The sequence below is a fragment of the Notolepis coatsorum genome (genome assembly GCF_963971535.1).
Source record: "Notolepis coatsorum genome assembly, contig: SCAFFOLD_1151, whole genome shotgun sequence".
NCBI lineage: Eukaryota > Metazoa > Chordata > Actinopteri > Aulopiformes > Paralepididae > Notolepis > Notolepis coatsorum.
This window is the reverse complement of record NW_028173376.1, coordinates 15,001-35,399: the sequence shown is the minus strand read 5'-3', so window position 1 is coordinate 35,399 and position 20,399 is coordinate 15,001. Positions and strand designations below refer to the sequence as shown.

General features: G+C 47.1%; 1 protein-coding gene across 1 annotated transcript in view; it reads right to left on the bottom strand.

Annotated features, from left to right (window-relative positions):
* Window positions 1-20,399, bottom strand: part of LOC311247800 (AP-3 complex subunit beta-1-like) — a gene marked incomplete at both ends in the record, with an annotated part of 48,665 nt that overhangs the window by 21,922 nt on the left and 6,344 nt on the right. Inside the window, 7 exons of the mRNA XM_084338798.1 lie at window positions 3,927-4,103; window positions 7,416-7,525; window positions 14,867-14,999; window positions 15,201-15,263; window positions 15,459-15,530; window positions 16,855-16,909; window positions 19,247-19,344. Coding sequence (XP_084194924.1) covers window positions 3,927-4,103; window positions 7,416-7,525; window positions 14,867-14,999; window positions 15,201-15,263; window positions 15,459-15,530; window positions 16,855-16,909; window positions 19,247-19,344 — 708 coding nt within the window. The remainder of the gene's footprint in view (window positions 1-3,926; window positions 4,104-7,415; window positions 7,526-14,866; window positions 15,000-15,200; window positions 15,264-15,458; window positions 15,531-16,854; window positions 16,910-19,246; window positions 19,345-20,399) is intronic.

Genomic DNA, 20,399 nt, shown 5'->3' with positions numbered 1-20,399 from the left:
TGGTGAGGTAGTGTCTCTGTATCTGTTTGGTGAGGTAGAGTCTCTGTACCGGTTTGGTGAGGTAGTGTCTCTGTATCTGTTTGGTGAGGTAGAGTCTCTGTATCTGTTTGGTGAGGTAGTGTCTCTGTATCTGTTTGGTGAGGTAGAGTCTCTGTATCTGTTTGGTGAGGTAGAGTCTCTGTACCTGTTTGGTGAGGTAGAGTCTCTGTATCTGTTTGGTGAGGTAAAGTCTCTGTATCCGTTTGGTGAGGTAGTGTCTCTGTATCTGTTTGGTGAGGTAGAGTCTCTGTATCTGTTTGGTGAGGTAGTGTCTCTGTATCTGTTTGGTGAGGTAGTGTCTCTGTACCTGTTTGGTGAGGTAGTGTCTCTGTACCTGTTTGGTGAGGTAGAGTCTCTGTACCTGTTTGGTGAGGTAGTGTCTCTGTATCCGTTTGGTGAGGTAGAGTCTCTGTATCTGTTTGGTGAGGTAGAGTCTCTGTACCCGTTTGGTGAGGTAGAGTCTCTGTACCTGTTTGGAGTTGGTGAGGTAGAGTCTCTGTACCTGTTTGGAGTTGGTGAGGTAGAGTCTCTGTATCTGTTTGGAGTTGGTGAGGTAGAGTCTCTGTACCTGTTTGAGTTGGTGAGGTAGAGTCTCTGTATCTGTTTGGTGAGGTAGAGTCTCTGTACCTGTTTGGTGAGGTAGAGTCTCTGTACCTGTTTGAGTTGGTGAGGTAGAGTCTCTGTATCTGTTTGGTGAGGTAGAGTCTCTGTACCTGTTTGGTGAGGTAGAGTCTCTGTACCTGTTTGGAGTTGGTGAGGTAGAGTCTCTGTACCTGTTTGGAGTTGGTGAGGTAGAGTCTCTGTATCTGTTTGGTGAGGTAGAGTCTCTGTATCTGTTTGGTGAGGTAGTGTCTCTGTATCTGTTTGGTGAGGTAGAGTCTCTGTACCTGTTTGGTGAGGTAGAGTCTCTGTATCTGTTTGGTGAGGTAGAGTCTCTGTATCTGTTTGGTGAGGTAGTGTCTCTGTATCTGTTTGGTGAGGTAGTGTCTCTGTACCTGTTTGGTGAGGTAGAGTCTCTGTACCTGTTTGGTGAGGTAGAGTCTCTGTACCTGTTTGGTGAGGTAGAGTCTCTGTATCTGTTTGGTGAGGTAGAGTCTCTGTACCTGTTTGGTGAGGTAGAGTCTCTGTACCTGTTTGGTGAGGTAGAGTCTCTGTATCTGTTTGGTGAGGTAGAGTCTCTGTATCTGTTTGGTGAGGTAGAGTCTCTGTACCTGTTTGGTGAGGTAGAGTCTCTGTATCTGTTTGGTGAGGTAGAGTCTCTGTACCTGTTTGGTGAGGTAGAGTCTCTGTATCTGTTTGGTGAGGTAGGGTCTCTGTATCTGTTTGGTGAGGTAGAGTCTCTGTATCTGTTTGGTGAGGTAGTGTCTCTGTATCTGTTTGGTGAGGTAGAGTCTCTGTACCTGTTTGGTGAGGTAGAGTCTCTGTATCTGTTTGGTGAGGTAGAGTCTCTGTATCTGTTTGGAGTTGGTGAGGTAGTGTCTCTGTACCTGTTTGGAGTTGGTGAGGTAGAGTCTCTGTACCTGTTTGGAGTTGGTGAGGTAGTGTCTCTGTACCTGTTTGGAGTTGGTGAGGTAGAGTCTCTGTACCTGTTTGGTGAGGTAGAGTCTCTGTATCTGTTTGGTGAGGTAGAGTCTCTGTACCTGTTTGGAGTTGGTGAGGTAGTGTCTCTGTACCTGTTTGGAGTTGGTGAGGTAGAGTCTCTGTATCTGTTTGGTGAGGTAGTGTCTCTCTGTACCTGTTTGGTGAGGTAGTGTCTCTGTACCTGTTTGGTGAGGTAGAGTCTCTGTACCTGTTTGGAGTTGGTGAGGTAGAGTCTCTGTACCTGTTTGGAGTTGGTGAGGTAGAGTCTCTGTACCTGTTTGGTGAGGTAGAGTCTCTGTATCTGTTTGGTGAGGTAGAGTCTCTGTATCTGTTTGGTGAGGTAGAGTCTCTGTACCTGTTTGGTGAGGTAGTGTCTCTGTACCTGTTTGGTGAGGTAGTGTCTCTGTACCTGTTTGGTGAGGTAGAGTCTCTGTACCTGTTTGGAGTTGGTGAGGTAGAGTCTCTGTATCTGTTTGGTGAGGTAGTGTCTCTGTACCTGTTTGGTGAGGTAGAGTCTCTGTACCTGTTTGGAGTTGGTGAGGTAGAGTTTGGCTGCCAGTCTCTGTATCTGTTTGGTGAGGTAGAGTCTCTGTATCTGTTTGGTGAGGTAGTGTCTCTGTATCTGTTTGGTGAGGTAGTGTCTCTGTATCTGTTTGGTGAGGTAGTGTCTCTGTATCTGTTTGGTGAGGTAGTGTCTCTGTATCTGTTTGGTGAGGTAGAGTCTCTGTATCTGTTTGGTGAGGTAGAGTCTCTGTACCTGTTTGGTGAGGTAGAGTCTCTGTACCTGTTTGGTGAGGTAGTGTCTCTGTACCTGTTTGGTGAGGTAGTGTCTCTGTACCTGTTTGGTGAGGTAGTGTCTCTGTACCTGTTTGGTGAGGTAGAGTCTCTGTACCTGTTTGGTGAGGTAGTGTCTCTGTACCTGTTTGGTGAGGTAGTGTCTCTGTACCTGTTTGGTGAGGTAGAGTCTCTGTACCTGTTTGGTGAGGTAGAGTCTCTGTATCTGTTTGGTGAGGTAGAGTCTCTGTATCTGTTTGGTGAGGTAGAGTCTCTGTACCTGTTTGGTGAGGTAGAGTCTCTGTATCTGTTTGGTGAGGTAGTGTCTCTGTATCTGTTTGGAGTTGGTGAGGTAGAGTCTCTGTACCTGTTTGGTGAGGTAGAGTCTCTGTATCTGTTTGGTGAGGTAGTGTCTCTGTACCTGTTTGGTGAGGTAGAGTCTCTGTACCTGTTTGGTGAGGTAGAGTCTCTGTATCTGTTTGGTGAGGTAGAGTCTCTGTATCTGTTTGGTGAGGTAGAGTCTCTGTATCTGTTTGGTGAGGTAGAGTCTCTGTATCTGTTTGGTGAGGTAGAGTCTCTGTATCTGTTTGGTGAGGTAGAGTCTCTGTACCTGTTTGGTGAGGTAGAGTCTCTGTACCTGTTTGGAGTTGGTGAGGTAGAGTCTCTGTACCTGTTTGGAGTTGGTGAGGTAGAGTCTCTGTACCTGTTTGGTGAGGTAGAGTCTCTGTACCTGTTTGGAGTTGGTGAGGTAGTGTCTCTGTACCTGTTTGGTGAGGTAGAGTCTCTGTACCTGTTTGGAGTTGGTGAGGTAGTGTCTCTGTACCTGTTTGGTGAGGTAGAGTCTCTGTACCTGTTTGGTGAGGTAGAGTCTCTGTACCTGTTTGGTGTGGTAGAGTCTCTGTACCTGTTTGGAGTTGGTGAGGTAGAGTCTCTGTACCTGTTTGGAGTTGGTGAGGTAGAGTCTCTGTACCTGTTTGGAGTTGGTGAGGTAGAGTCTCTGTACCTGTTTGGAGTTGGTGAGGTAGTGTCTCTGTACCTGTTTGGAGTTGGTGAGGTAGTGTCTCTGTACCTGTTTGGAGTTGGTGAGGTAGTGTCTCTGTACCTGTTGGTGAGGTAGAGTCTCTGTACCTGTTTGGAGTTGGTGAGGTAGTGTCTCTGTACCTGTTTGGAGTTGGTGAGGTAGTGTCTCTGTACCTGTTTGGTGAGGTAGAGTCTCTGTACCTGTTGGTGAGGTAGAGTCTCTGTACCTGTTTGGAGTTGGTGAGGTAGAGTCTCTGTACCTGTTTGGAGTTGGTGAGGTAGAGTCTCTGTACCTGTTTGGAGTTGGTGAGGTAGAGTCTCTGTATCTGTTTGGTGAGGTAGAGTCTCTGTACCTGTTTGGAGTTGGTGAGGTAGAGTCTCTGTACCTGTTTGGAGTTGGTGAGGTAGAGTCTCTGTACCTGTTTGGAGTTGGTGAGGTAGAGTCTCTGTACCTGTTTGGTGAGGTAGAGTCTCTGTACCTGTTTGGAGTTGGTGAGGTAGAGTCTCTGTACCTGTTTGGAGTTGGTGAGGTACAGCTTCGCTGCCAGGTTGACCGTCTGCAGCTTCACGATGTCCTCCTCAGCCGTGAAGCTCTTGGCCATCCTGCGCAGCACGTCGGGGGCGATCTTGGGGACCCGCTCACAGTACTCCCCGATCAGCCACAGGATGCTGGCCCGGGCCATGGGCACCTGGGGGGGGGGGGGCACAACACTTTAATGAGAGATAAGGCAACGTAGGGCTGGGCGATATGGAAAAAAATCATATCGCGATAACGATATGATAATTTTATTTTATTTCTCGATATCGATAATTATCGAATTGTTATAAGTATAAAAAAAATAAAAAAAAATAAAAAAAAACATTTTTTTTTTTTTTTTTAACAACAGATGTATGTTTATTTTGCAGCAATTCTTTGTCATTGCCGCCATCTTTAGTGTTACATCCCCTCACACTCCAGTTCTCAGGCTGCAGCTGGTTTAAAAGCTAAAGTAAACCGGCTTCTCTGCTGGCTGTGGCTCCAGAGGAGTTGAACAGTTCTGGCTCTGCTAGTTTATTTTCGATCTTTTGGCGCTTTTTTTGTGGACAAACCACCGCACATGTGCACCGTGACTCGTGACTGGAGTCTAGTTCTGCTAGCACACATAGCCTACTGTATACAGACGGTTTCAAAATGTATTTTAAATTAGAAAGCAAACAAAATAAATGGACAAGAGAAAAAGAAATCTGAATTTGGTCAGTATTGTCATTTGGACAAGCAAAGCCATTACTTTAAGTTGCAGGCAAGAAAGACAAGTCTGTCCACTGTCTCTGGTTTTAAAACTGCCCTGTTGCAGGTCAAAAAAAAAAAAAGTAAAAAAAACAAAAGAAAACGCTTTTTTTCCGATTTTTTTTTAATTTCGATATTCGATATCGATTATTAAAATATATCGCAATATTTATCGTTATCGTTATATCGCCCAGCCCTAAGGCAATGCCAACGTCAGCAAAACATGAAACAGCAGCTACATCATCATCATAAATTGCCCCTTGCGGGACGAATACATTTTTCATCAATATCTATAATCATCACAGTAATGAACTACAGACGTGACATCAGACAGAACTACAGACAGAACTACAGACAGAACTACAGACGTGACATCAGACAGAACTACAGACAGAACTACAGACGTGACGTCAGACAGAACTACAGACAGAACTACAGACAGAACTACAGACAGAACTACAGACGTGACGTCAGACAGAACTACAGACAGAACTACAGACAGAACTACAGACGTGACATCAGACAGAACTACAGACAGAACTACAGACGTGACGTCAGACAGAACTACAGACAGAACTACAGACAGAACTACAGACAGAACTACAGACGAGACATCAGACAGAACTACAGACAGAACTACAGACGTGACGTCAGACAGAACTACAGACAGAACTACAGACAGAACTACAGACGTGACATCAGACAGAACTACAGACAGAACTACAGACAGTACAGACAGAACTACAGACGTGACGTCAGACAGAACTACAGACAGAACTACAGACGTGACATCAGACAGAACTACAGACAGAACTACAGACAGAACTACAGACGTGACATCAGACAGAACTACAGACAGAACTACAGACGTGACGTCAGACAGAACTACAGACAGAACTACAGACAGAACTACAGACAGAACTACAGACAGAACTACAGACGTGACGTCAGACAGAACTACAGACAGAACTACAGACAGAACTACAGACAGAACTACAGACAGAACTACAGACAGAACTACAGACGTGACGTCAGACAGAACTACAGACAGAACTACAGACAGAACTACAGACGTGACATCAGACAGAACTACAGACAGAACTACAGACGTGACGTCAGACAGAACTACAGACAGAACTACAGACAGAACTACAGACAGAACTACAGACGAGACATCAGACAGAACTACAGACAGAACTACAGACGTGACGTCAGACAGAACTACAGACAGAACTACAGACAGAACTACAGACAGAACTACAGACAGAACTACAGACGTGACATCAGACAGAACTACAGACAGAACTACAGACAGAACTACAGACAGAACTACAGACAGAACTACAGACGTGACATCAGACAGAACTACAGACAGAACTACAGACGTGACGTCAGACAGAACTACAGACGTGACATCAGACAGAACTACAGACAGAACTACAGACAGAACTACAGACGTGACATCAGACAGAACTACAGACAGAACTACAGACAGAACTACAGACAGAACTACAGACAGAACTACAGACGTGACATCAGACAGAACTACAGACGTGACATCAGACAGAACTACAGACAGAACTACAGACGTGACATCAGACAGAACTACAGACAGAACTACAGACAGAACTACAGACAGAACTACAGACGTGACATCAGACAGAACTACAGACAGAACTACAGACAGAACTACAGACAGAACTACAGACGTGACGTCAGACAGAACTACAGACAGAACTACAGACAGAACTACAGACAGAACTACAGACAGAACTACAGACGTGACATCAGACAGAACTACAGACAGAACTACAGACAGAACATCAGACAGAACTACAGACGTGACATCAGACAGAACTACAGACAGAACTACAGACAGAACTACAGACAGAACTACAGACAGAACTACAGACGTGACATCAGACAGAACTACAGACAGAACTACAGACAGAACTACAGACAGAACTACAGACGTGACATCAGACAGAACTACAGACAGAACTACAGACAGAACTACAGACAGAACTACAGACGTGACATCAGACAGAACTACAGACAGAACTACAGACAGAACTACAGACAGAACTACAGACGTGACATCAGACAGAACTACAGACAGAACTACAGACGTGACGTCAGACAGAACTACAGACAGAACTACAGACAGAACTACAGACGTGACGTCAGACAGAACTACAGACAGAACTACAGACAGAACTACAGACGTGACGTCAGACAGAACTACAGACAGAACTACAGACAGAACTACAGACGTGACGTCAGACAGAACTACAGACAGAACTACAGACAGAACTACAGACGTGACATCAGACAGAACTACAGACAGAACTACAGACAGAACTACAGACGTGACGTCAGACAGAACTACAGACAGAACTACAGACAGAACTACAGACAGAACTACAGACGTGACGTCAGACAGAACTACAGACGTGACGTCAGACAGAACTACAGACAGAACTACAGATGTGACATCAGACAGAACTACAGACAGAACTACAGACAGAACTACAGACGTGACGTCAGACAGAACTACAGACAGAACTACAGATGTGACATCAGACAGAACTACAGACAGAACTACAGACAGAACTACAGACAGAACTACAGACAGAACTACAGACAGAACTACAGACAGAACTACAGACGTGACATCAGACAGAACTACAGACAGAACTACAGACGTGACATCAGACAGGAGGTGAAAGGTTACCGTGATGTTGTCCAGCAGCTTGGCCATGTGCTTGATGATGTCACTGTGCTGCGTGGGCTGAGTCTGCAGCAGCTTCTTAATCACCACCACGCTCTCCGCCACCACGCTCTCTGTGGACACAACAGAACCAGAACATCACCACCACGCTCTCTGTGGAGACAACAGAACCAGAACATCACTCTCTCTGTGGAGACAACACAACCAGAACATCACTCTCTGTGGAGACAACACAACCAGAACATCACTCTCTCTGTGGAGACAACACAACCAGAACATCACCACCACGCTCTCCGCCACCACGCTCTCTGTGGACACAACAGAACCAGAACATCACTCTCTGTGGACACAACAGAACCAGAACATCACTCTCTGTGGAGACAACAGAACCAGAACATCACCACCACGCTCTCTGTGGACACAACAGAACCAGAACATCACTCTCTGTGGACACAACAGAACCAGAACATCACTCTCTGTGGAGACAACAGAACCAGAACATCACCACCACGCTCTCTGTGGACACAACAGAACCAGAACATCACTCTCTCTGTGGAGACAACACAACCAGAACATCACCACCACGCTCTCCGCCACCACGCTCTCTGTGGACACAACAGAACCAGAACATCACTCTCTGTGGACACAACAGAACCAGAACATCACTCTCTGTGGACACAACAGAACCAGAACATCACCACCACGCTCTCCGCCACCACGCTCTCTGTGGAGACAACAGAACCAGAACATCACTCTCTGTGGACACAACAGAACCAGAACATCACCACCACGCTCTCCGCCACCACGCTCTCTGTGGACACAACAGAACCAGAACATCACGCTCTCTGTGGAGACAACAGAACCAGAACACCACGCTCTCTGTGGACACAACAGAACCAGAACATCACCACCACGCTCTCTGTGGAGACAACAGAACCAGAACCAGAACATCACCACCACGCTCTCTGTGGAGACAACCAGAACCAGAACATCACGCTCTCTGTGGAGACAACCAGAACCAGAACATCACGCTCTCTGTGGAGACAACCAGAACCAGAACCAGAACATCACGCTCTCTGTGGACACAACCAGAACCAGAACCAGAACATCACTCTCTCTGTGGAGACAACACAACCAGAACATCACGCTCTCTGTGGAGACAACACAACCAGAACATCACGCTCTCTGTGGAGACAACACAACCAGAACATCACGCTCTCTGTGGAGACAACAGAACCAGAACATCACGCTCTCTGTGGAGACAACAGAACCAGAACATCACTCTCTGTGGAGACAACACAACCAGAACATCACTCTCTCTGTGGAGACAACACAACCAGAACATCACTCTCTGTGGAGACAACAGAACCAGAACATCACTCTCTGTGGAGACAACACAACCAGAACATCACTCTCTGTGGAGACAACACAACCAGAACATCACGCTCTCTGTGGAGACAACACAACCAGAACATCACTCTCTGTGGAGACAACCAGAACCAGAACATCACTCTCTCTGTGGAGACAACACAACCAGAACATCACTCTCTGTGGAGACAACACAACCAGAACATCACTCTCTCTGTGGAGACAACACAACCAGAACATCACTCTGTGGAGACAACACAACCAGAACATCACTCTCTCTGTGGAGACAACACAACCAGAACATCACTCTCTGTGGAGACAACACAACCAGAACATCACTCTCTGTGGAGACAACAGAACCAGAACATCACTCTCTGTGGAGACAACACAACCAGAACATCACTCTCTGTGGAGACAACACAACCAGAACATCACTCTCTCTGTGGAGACAACACAACCAGAACATCACTCTCTGTGGAGACAACACAACCAGAACATCACTCTCTCTGTGGAGACAACACAACCAGAACATCACTCTCTGTGGAGACAACACAACCAGAACATCACTCTCTCTGTGGAGACAACACAACCAGAACATCACTCTCTCTGTGGAGACAACACAACCAGAACATCACTCTCTGTGGAGACAACACAACCAGAACATCACTCTCTGTGGAGACAACACAACCAGAACATCACACTCTGTGGAGACAATACAACCAGAACATCACTCTCTCTGTGGAGACAACACAACCAGAACATCACTCTCTCTGTGGAGACAACACAACCAGAACATCACTCTCTCTGTGGAGACAACAGAACCAGAACATCACTCTCTCTGTGGAGACAACACAACCAGAACATCACTCTCTGTGGAGACAACACAACCAGAACATCACACTCTGTGGAGACAACACAACCAGAACATCACTCTCTCTGTGGAGACAACAGAACCAGAACATCACTCTCTGTGGAGACAACAGAACCAGAACATCACTCTCTGTGGAGACAACACAACCAGAACATCACTCTCTGTGGAGACAACACAACCAGAACATCACTCTCTGTGGAGACAACACAACCAGAACATCACACTCTCTGTGGAGACAACACAACCAGAACATCACTCTCTGTGTGGAGACAACACAACCAGAACATCACTCTCTGTGGAGACAACAGAACCAGAACATCACTCTCTGTGGAGACAACACAACCAGAACATCACACTCTCTGTGGAGACAATACAACCAGAACATCACTCTCTGTGGAGACAACACAACCAGAACATCACTCTCTGTGTGGAGACAACACAACCAGAACATCACGCTCTCTGTGGAGACAACAGAACCAGAACATCACGCTCTCTGTGGAGACAACACAACCAGAACATCACTCTCTCTGTGGAGACAACACAACCAGAACATCACTCTCTCTGTGGAGACAACACAACCAGAACATCACTCTCTGTGGAGACAACACAACCAGAACATCACTCTCTGTGGAGACAACACAACCAGAACATCACTCTCTGTGGAGACAACACAACCAGAACATCACTCTCTGTGTGGAGACAACAGAACCAGAACATCACTCTCTCTGTGGAGACAACAGAACCAGAACATCACTCTCTGTGGAGACAACAGAACCAGAACATCACTCTCTGTGGAGACAACACAACCAGAACATCACTCTGTGGAGACAACACAACCAGAACATCACTCTCTGTGGAGACAACACAACCAGAACATCACACTCTCTGTGGAGACAACACAACCAGAACATCACTCTCTGTGGAGACAACACAACCAGAACATCACTCTCTGTGGAGACAACAGAACCAGAACATCACTCTCTGTGGAGACAACACAACCAGAACATCACTCTCTGTGGAGACAACAGAACCAGAACATCACACTCTCTGTGGAGACAATACAACCAGAACATCACTCTCTCTGTGGAGACAACACAACCAGAACATCACACTCTCTGTGGAGACAATACAACCAGAACATCACTCTCTGTGGAGACAACACAACCAGAACATCACTCTCTGTGTGGAGACAACACAACCAGAACATCACGCTCTCTGTGGAGACAACAGAACCAGAACATCACGCTCTCTGTGGAGACAACACAACCAGAACATCACTCTCTCTGTGGAGACAACACAACCAGAACATCACTCTCTCTGTGGAGACAACACAACCAGAACATCACTCTCTGTGGAGACAACACAACCAGAACATCACTCTCTGTGGAGACAACACAACCAGAACATCACTCTCTGTGGAGACAACACAACCAGAACATCACTCTCTGTGGAGACAACAGAACCAGAACATCACTCTCTCTGTGGAGACAACAGAACCATAACATCACTCTCTCTGTGGAGACAACACAACCAGAACATCACTCTCTGTGGAGACAACACAACCAGAACATCACTCTCTCTGTGGAGACAACACAACCAGAACATCACTCTCTCTGTGGAGACAACCAGAACCAGAACATCACTCTCTCTGTGGAGACAACACAACCAGAACATCACGCTCTGTGGAGACAACACAACCAGAACATCACTCTCTGTGGAGACAACACAACCAGAACATCACTCTCTGTGGAGACAACACAACCAGAACATCACTCTCTCTGTGGAGACAACACAACCAGAACATCACTCTCTCTGTGGAGACAACACAACCAGAACATCACTCTCTGTGGAGACAACACAACCAGAACATCACTCTCTGTGGAGACAACACAACCAGAACATCACACTCTCTGTGGAGACAACACAACCAGAACATCACGCTCTCTGTGGAGACAACAGAACCAGAACATCACTCTCTCTGTGGAGACAACAGAACCAGAACATCACTCTCTCTGTGGAGACAACACAACCAGAACATCACTCTCTGTGGAGACAACACAACCAGAACATCACGCTCTCTGTGGAGACAACACAACCAGAACATCACTCTCTCTGTGGAGACAACACAACCAGAACATCACACTGTGGAGACAACACAACCAGAACATCTCTCTCTCTGTGGAGACAACACAACCAGAACATCACACTGTGGAGACAACACAACCAGAACATCACTCTCTGTAGAGACAACACAACCAGAACATCACTCTCTGTGGAGACAACAGAACCAGAACATCACGCTCTCTGTGGAGACAACACAACCAGAACATCACTCTCTGTGGAGACAACACAACCAGAACATCACTCTCTCTGTGGAGACAACACAACCAGAACATCACTCTCTGTGGAGACAACAGAACCAGAACATCACTCTCTGTGGAGACAACACAACCAGAACATCACTCTCTCTGTGGAGACAACACAACCAGAACATCACACTGTGGAGACAACACAACCAGAACATCACTCTCTCTGTGGAGACAACACAACCAGAACATCACACTGTGGAGACAACACAACCAGAACATCACTCTCTGTGGAGACAACACAACCAGAACATCACTCTCTCTGTGGAGACAACACAACCAGAACATCACTCTCTCTGTGGAGACAACACAACCAGAACATCACTCTCTGTGGAGACAACACAACCAGAACATCACTCTCTGTGGAGACAACACAACCAGAACATCACACTCTCTGTGGAGACAACACAACCAGAACATCACTCTCTCTGTGGAGACAACAGAACCAGAACATCACTCTCTCTGTGGAGACAACACAACTAGAACATCACGCTCTGTGGAGACAACAGAACCAGAACATCACTCTCTGTGGAGACAACACAACCAGAACATCACTCTCTCTGTGGAGACAACACAACCAGAACATCACTCTCTCTGTGGAGACAACACAACCAGAACATCACTCTCTCTGTGGAGACAACACAACCAGAACATCACTCTCTGTGGAGACAACACAACCAGAACATCACTCTCTGTGGAGACAACACAACCAGAACATCACTCTCTCTGTGGAGACAACACAACCAGAACATCACTCTCTCTGTGGAGACAACACAACCAGAACATCACTCTCTCTGTGGAGACAACACAACCAGAACATCACTCTCTCTGTGGAGACAACACAACCAGAACATCACTCTCTGTGGAGACAACACAACCAGAACATCACACTCTGTGGAGACAACACAACCAGAACATCACTCTCTCTGTGGAGACAACACAACCAGAACATCACTCTCTGTGGAGACAACACAACCAGAACATCACGCTCTCTGTGGAGACAACAGAACCAGAACATCACTCTCTGTGGAGACAACACAACCAGAACATCACTCTGTGGAGACAACAGAACCAGAACATCACTCTCTCTGTGGAGACAACACAACCAGAACATCACTCTCTGTGGAGACAACACAACCAGAACATCACACTCTGTGGAGACAACACAACCAGAACATCACTCTCTGTGGAGACAACACAACCAGAACATCACTCTCTCTGTGGAGACAACACAACCAGAACATCACTCTCTCTGTGGAGACAACAGAACCAGAACATCACTCTCTCTGTGGAGACAACACAACCAGAACATCACTCTCTGTGGAGACAACACAACCAGAACATCACTCTCTCTGTGGAGACAACACAACCAGAACATCACGCTCTCTGTGGAGACAACACAACCAGAACATCACACTCTGTGGAGACAACACAACCAGAACATCACTCTCTGTGGAGACAACACAACCAGAACATCACTCTCTGTGGAGACAACACAACCAGAACATCACTCTCTGTGGAGACAACACAACCAGAACATCACTCTCTCTGTGGAGACAACACAACCAGAACATCACTCTCTGTGGAGACAACACAACCAGAACATCACTCTCTGTGGAGACAACACAACCAGAACATCACGCTCTCTGTGGAGACAACACAACCAGAACATCACTCTCTGTGGAGACAACAGAACCAGAACATCACTCTCTGTGGAGACAACACAACCAGAACATCACTCTGTGGAGACAACAGAACCAGAACATCACTCTCTCTGTGGAGACAACACAACCAGAACATCACTCTCTGTGGAGACAACACAACCAGAACATCACACTCTGTGGAGACAACACAACCAGAACATCACTCTCTGTGGAGACAACACAACCAGAACATCACTCTCTCTGTGGAGACAACACAACCAGAACATCACGCTCTCTGTGGAGACAACACAACCAGAACATCACTCTCTGTGGAGACAACACAACCAGAACATCACCACTAGGCTTGGGCGGTATTACGGTATACCAGGGTATTTCGAAATCCCATCGGTATGATTTTCAATACCGTGACGTCACAGACTGTGCGCCAAATCACAGATGCGTTTCCTTCTATTACACTGACACAGAGAGTTATAACAGGGACGGCATTGGTTGTAGTGCACAGCACGCGCCAGCAGAGGGCAGGGCAGTCTGTCTTTCCCTCTCTCAGTCAGAGCTGAGCTGAGCAGGTGACGCAACGCGCTAGTGTTGTCAAAAATATGGATTTTTCTATACATATCGATTCTGAATATTTAAAACAGTTTCAATACTCATTTCCCGCAATATCGATACTTTCTGCACCATCGATACCAGCTGGCGTTCTCGCAGTCTTCTCTCCTTGTTGACACACGCACACACGCTGCTGCGGCATTGCCCCTCCCCCTCCCCCCTCCCCTCCCGGACCTGTGTCGACACAATCCTCAGGCTCTCACTCGCTCCAAGTGCAGAGCCTCGACAGCTCTTCTTTCAACATCACTGAATCATTCAACAAAATGACCCATTAAACGATTGACTTTAGTTGAATACATGAAGCGTTGTCTAATGTTGGCCTTCGTGGCGTTCGTTGCAGGTTGCAGCTGTTTGCTAGCTGTTGGCTAGATAGCTATCTTTCTCAGTTGGCTAACGTTAGCTACCTAGCTACTAGCTAGCTAATACTGGCTGGCTGCCTACCTTTTAATTCGCAATGGAATGGCTAGCTAACTAACTGTACATATCGATGTGATCACAGAGAGTGATCCTACCGTCTCTGTTGGAGTGATAGTTACAGGGTTAGGGTTAGTTAGGGTTAGTTAGGGTCAGAGATCCTACCGTCTCTGTTGGACAGCAGAAGCACGAGGCCGCTCAGACAGGTGTCCGTCACCTCAGAGATGTTGGTGGCACACCTGCCGATGGCCTGGATGGTGCCCGCTGCGAACGCCTTGTCCTGGCTCTTCACGTAGGTCTGGGGGCAGAGAGGGTGAGGGTTAGATCTGGAGGCAGGGGAGAGGGTGAGGGTGAGGTCTGGAGGCAGGGCAGAGGGAGAGGGTGAGGGTTAGGTCTGGAGGCAGGGGAGAGGGTGAGGGTGAGGTCTGGACTCGGTGGAGCCTCATCTCAAGAGGGTCAGGGTCACAGAGCACCAGGGACCATGGAGACAGAAACACACCTGGAACTCCCTCAGGATGGTGGAGATGTTGGCCTCATTAGCCAGGTTGGTGAGGATCTCCAACTGGAAACAAAACAAAGGGAGATATTTTATAACAACGTCCCTCATTATCCCGGACGATGGCAGTATGGTGGTAAACACAGGAGGAGGTGGCAGTATGGTGGTGAACACAGGAGGAGGTGGCAGTATGGTGGTGAACACAGGATGATGGCAGTATGGTGGTGAACACAGGAGGAGGTGGCGGTGGTGGTTAGTTACCTTCAGCGTCTTGATGTGGGTGGGATCTGTGGACCTCACGTAGAAGCTCTTCATGTAGGGTTCAAACATGCCCTGGTGGTCAGACACGATAATCAGACACAGTGCAGAACATCTAACATCTACTGGACATCCAGGTGGACCTCTGTCTCCAGAACATCTACTGAACATCCAGCTGGACCTCTGTCTCCAGAACATCTACTGAACATCCAGGTGGACCTCTGTCTCCAGAACATCTAACATCTACTGAACATCCAGGTGGACCTCTGTCTCCAGAACATCTAACATCTACTGAACATCCAGCTGGACCTCTGTCTCCAGAACATCTAACATCTACTGGACATCCAGCTGGACCTCTGTCTCCAGAACATCTAACATCTACTGAACATCCAGCTGGACCTCTGTCTCCAGAACATCTAACATCTACTGAACATCCAGGCGGACCTCTGTCTCCAGAACATCTAACATCTACTGAACATCCAGCTGGACCTCTGTCTCCAGAACATCTAACATCTACTGAACATCCAGCTGGACCTCTGTCTCCAGAACATCTAACATCTACTGAACATCCAGGCGGACCTCTGTCTCCAGAACATCTAACATCTACTGGACATCCAGCTGGACCTCTGTCTCCAGAACATCTAACATCTACTGAACATCCAGGCGGACCTCTGTCTCCAGAACATCTAACATCTACTGAACATCCAGCTGGACCTCTGTCTCCAGAACATCTACTGAACATCCAGGTGGACCTCTGTCTCCAGAACATCTAACATCTACTGAACATCCAGCTGGACCTCTGTCTCCAGAACATCTAACATCTACTGAACATCCAGCTGGACCTCTGTCTCCAGAACATCTAACATCTACTGAACATCCAGCTGGACCTCTGTCTCCAGAACATCTACTGAACATCCAGACGGACCTCTGTCTCCAGAACATCTAACATCTACTGAACATCCAGCTGGACCTCTGTCTCCAGAACATCTAACATCTACTGAACATCCAGGTGGACCTCTGTCTCCAGAACATCTACTGAACATCCAGCTGGACCTCTGTCTCCAGAACATCTAACATCTACTGAACATCCAGCTGGACCTCTGTCTCCAGAACATCTACTGAACATCCAGCTGGACCTCTGTCTCCAGAACATCTAACATCTACTGAACATCCAGGTGGACCTCTGTCTCCAGAACATCTAACATCTACTGAACATCCAGCTGGACCTCAGTCCTCCAGAACATCTAACATCTACTGGACATCCAGGCGGACCTCTGTCTGCAGAACATCTAACATCTACTGAACATCCAGCTGGACCTCTGTCTCCAGAACATCTAACATCTACTGAACATCCAGCTGGACCTCTGTCCAGGCGGACCTCTGTCCAGGCAGCACTCACCTTCCTCTGGATGGACATGGTGGCGATGTTCTGCAACACGATGTACTGCACCTCCCTGTGCGGGAGACAAATGTCAGTTTTTTTAATACGTTTTTTTTTATATATTTTTTATTTTTCGTAAAAAGAATATTTTTTGACAAGTCAAAAAAGTTGTTTTTCAGTCCCATTTCGGGGAAAGTGGTCCAGGGTGGTCGGATCTGGAGTACTGGCCCCCTTTTTAGAAATCAGACTAAGTGTTGAGCTCCAGACTCTGAAAAACTACTTTTTTGACTTTCGTAAAAAGTTTTATTTTTTTTACTTTGACTTTGTCAAAAAATATTTTTTTTATGAAAAATATAAAATATAAAAAAACGTATTCAAAAACGTTTCTGAGTTTTTTAAACTTTGATTTGTCAAAAAATAAAAATGTATGAAAAATAAAAAATATTTAGAAAAAAAACTGATTAAAAAGGTTTTTTTTTTTGGAGTTTTTTTTTATTTTCGGGGATTTTTTTTTTTATGAAAAAATATATTATATATAAAATAAAAACGTATTAAAAAACTTTTCTGAGTTTTTTAAATTTGTCTGGACTAAGGGGGTGTGGCCTAAGGGGGTGTGGTCTAAGGATCGGGGGAGTGGTCAACATCGACCAATGAAAGAGGATATCCCTACCGAGTACAATGGAACAACCCGCAAGTCTCTACGACAAACGGTTCAAGAGATACACTGAGGGGGATGTGGCCTAAGGGGGCGTGGTCTAAGTATCGGGGGAGTGGTCAACATCGACCAATGAAAGAGGATATCCCTACCGAGTCCAATGGCACAACCCGCAAGTCTCGACGACAAACGGTTCAAGAGATACACTGAGGGGGTGTGGCCTAAGGGGGCGTGGTCTAAGTATCGGGGGAGTGGTCAACATCGACCAATGAAAGAGGATATCCCTACCGAGTCCAATGGAACAACCCGCAAGTCTCTACGACAAACGGTTCAAGAGATACACTAAGGGGGTGTGGCCTAAGGGGGCGTGGTCTAAGGATCGGGGGAGTGGTCAACATCGACCAATGAAAGAGGATATCCCTACCGAGTACAATGGAACAACCCGTAAGTCTCTACGACAAACTGTTCAAGAGATACACTGAGGGGGTGTGGCCTAAGGGGGCATGGTCTACGGATCGGAGTGGTCAACATCGACCAATGAAAGAGGACATCCCTACTGAGTACAATGACACAACCCGCAAGACAGAAGGCGCTGTCAAGCAATTCAGTACTGCTACACAGAGGGGCGATTAAGGGTTAACTCCATGAGAGGTCATTGGCTGGTCAGCTGTAGCCATGAGCCACACACCTGTTACCTAATTAGGCATGAATGACTTGCACTTTCGATGCAATGTATTTCAATGAGGGCAGACGCATGACTGCATTCTCACGATGATTAAAAGCAAACGATAAGAGATGAAGCGTTTTTACTTTCAGATGAGCACTTCAAGGGGTATGTGAAGGGTTGTGTGTAGGGATGTCCGATATTATCGGCCGATATCGGCCGGCATAAAAATTTGATATCGGAAAATATCGGTATCGGTTTTCTATAGAAATGATGTCCGATATTATCGGCCTACCGATATTATCGGCCGATATCGGCATTAGAATGTGATATCGGTTGATATCGGTATCGGAAATTAAGAGTTGGACAATATCGGTATATCGGTAAAAAAGCCAATATCGAGCATCCCTAGTTGTGTGCGATATTGTGGCATTCCGTCGACAATTGTGGCCCCGGTGACGATCGGAACACAAGGGGGAAAAGCGATAAAACCAGCCTTTTCTTAGAGTGGGAACACATTGGCGTCTATGGGGAGGAGAACCTTCAAAGAAATGGTCATCAGTTGAGATAGAAATGTCCAATTCCATTTATTTTTATTTTGTGAGCGAGCCGACAGCCGTGTCATCGTTTTGATGTGTTTTTTTTTAGATCACTGTCGCAATTTACCCAAGGTGGTGGACAAAAAATTATTTCACCTCCTCCACTCTAACTTGCCATTCATTTCCAATGGGACCGAAATGTTCCCGTTTAAAGACGATTCGTAGCCGAGCGGTGCGGTGAAACTTTCAGACAAGTAATAGACACTCAAGTTTTTGCCAGCCGGTCGTTTTGATACCCTTCATGTATGCCGTGTATGTGGCGCGAACGCTCTGGGAGGAGTTTTGTTGGCAAAATCGGCGGAATAAAGAAGAAGAATAAAAAGAGTATAGATTACTATAGTGTGGTTGCAACCGTCACCCACACTAATAATATAATATAATGTAATATATAATATAATATACTGACAGTATCTGGTACCTGTGGCTCCAGCGACACAGTAATGTAATGTAATATATAATGTAATATAATGTAATGTAATGACAGTATCTAACCTGTGGCTCCTCAACAGTCGGACCAGTGACTTGGTGACGATACTGACTTCATGCTGCGGGGCGAGGTGCCAGTAGAGCTGGGCCACGGACATCACCACCTGTAGGAGAACCAGAGACATCACAGGTGAGACACGGGCATCACCACCTGTAGGAGACATGAGACATCACAGGTGAGACACGGGCATCACCACCTGTAGGAGAACCAGACAGGTGAGACACGGGCATCACCACCTGTAGGAGAACCAGACAGGTGAGACACGGGCATCACAGGTGAGACACGGGCATCACCACCTGTAGGAGAACCAGAGACATCACAGGTGAGACACGGACATCACCACCTGTAGGAGAACCAGAACACTGTTAGCTACGGATGAGGCACTGGGTCTTTATGTACACTGCTATTTTATACAGTCTCAGGTTATGCTATACTATTTTTAAAGTGACCTTTCCTTAGTGGCCATAAGTGTGGGCGTGTGCAGCATGAGTGTGTGCTTGCTCATGTTAAAGTGGCTGCTAGTGTGTGAGCGTGCACAGCGTGCGTGTTGTGTGTGTGCTCATGTGTGCTTGTGTGTGGAGAGTTCAGTGTTCAGGGCTCTGATGGCCTGCATGGGGGAAGAAGCTGAGCCTGAGTCTCTCTGTCCTAGTAGCTGGGGTTCGCAGGCGTCTGCCTGACCTCAGCAGCTGGAACAGGCTGTTATTGGGGTGGTGAGGGTCTTTCATAGCCTACAGCCGACATGACAAGCTTATTGTCCAGCCCCCTCCCAAAGGCTAGGAGCAGGAGCTGGAGACTAGCTCTCTGGTTTCCTTAACTTCAGGGGGGGCTCGGGGAGGGGGGGGCTCGGGGAGGGGGGGGGGGGGGGGGCTCAGGGAGGGGGGGGCTCGGGGAGGGGGGGCTCAGGGAGGGGGGGCTCGGGGGCCTGTATGAAGATGGAGGGCGTCACTGGTCTCCTGGTAAAGACACAGCGAGTCACATTTTAATCAACACTTCCCTCTGGGAGCATTTCTCCTCCTGAGCCCCCCCCCCCCCTCCCTGAGCCCCCCCCCCCCCCCCCCCCCCTCCCTGAGCCCCCCCTCCCTGAGCCCCCAGAGCCCCCCCTCCCTGAGCTGCTGCTGGAGACAGGGACCTTGAGCATCCTGGTGATGGAGCTCTGCT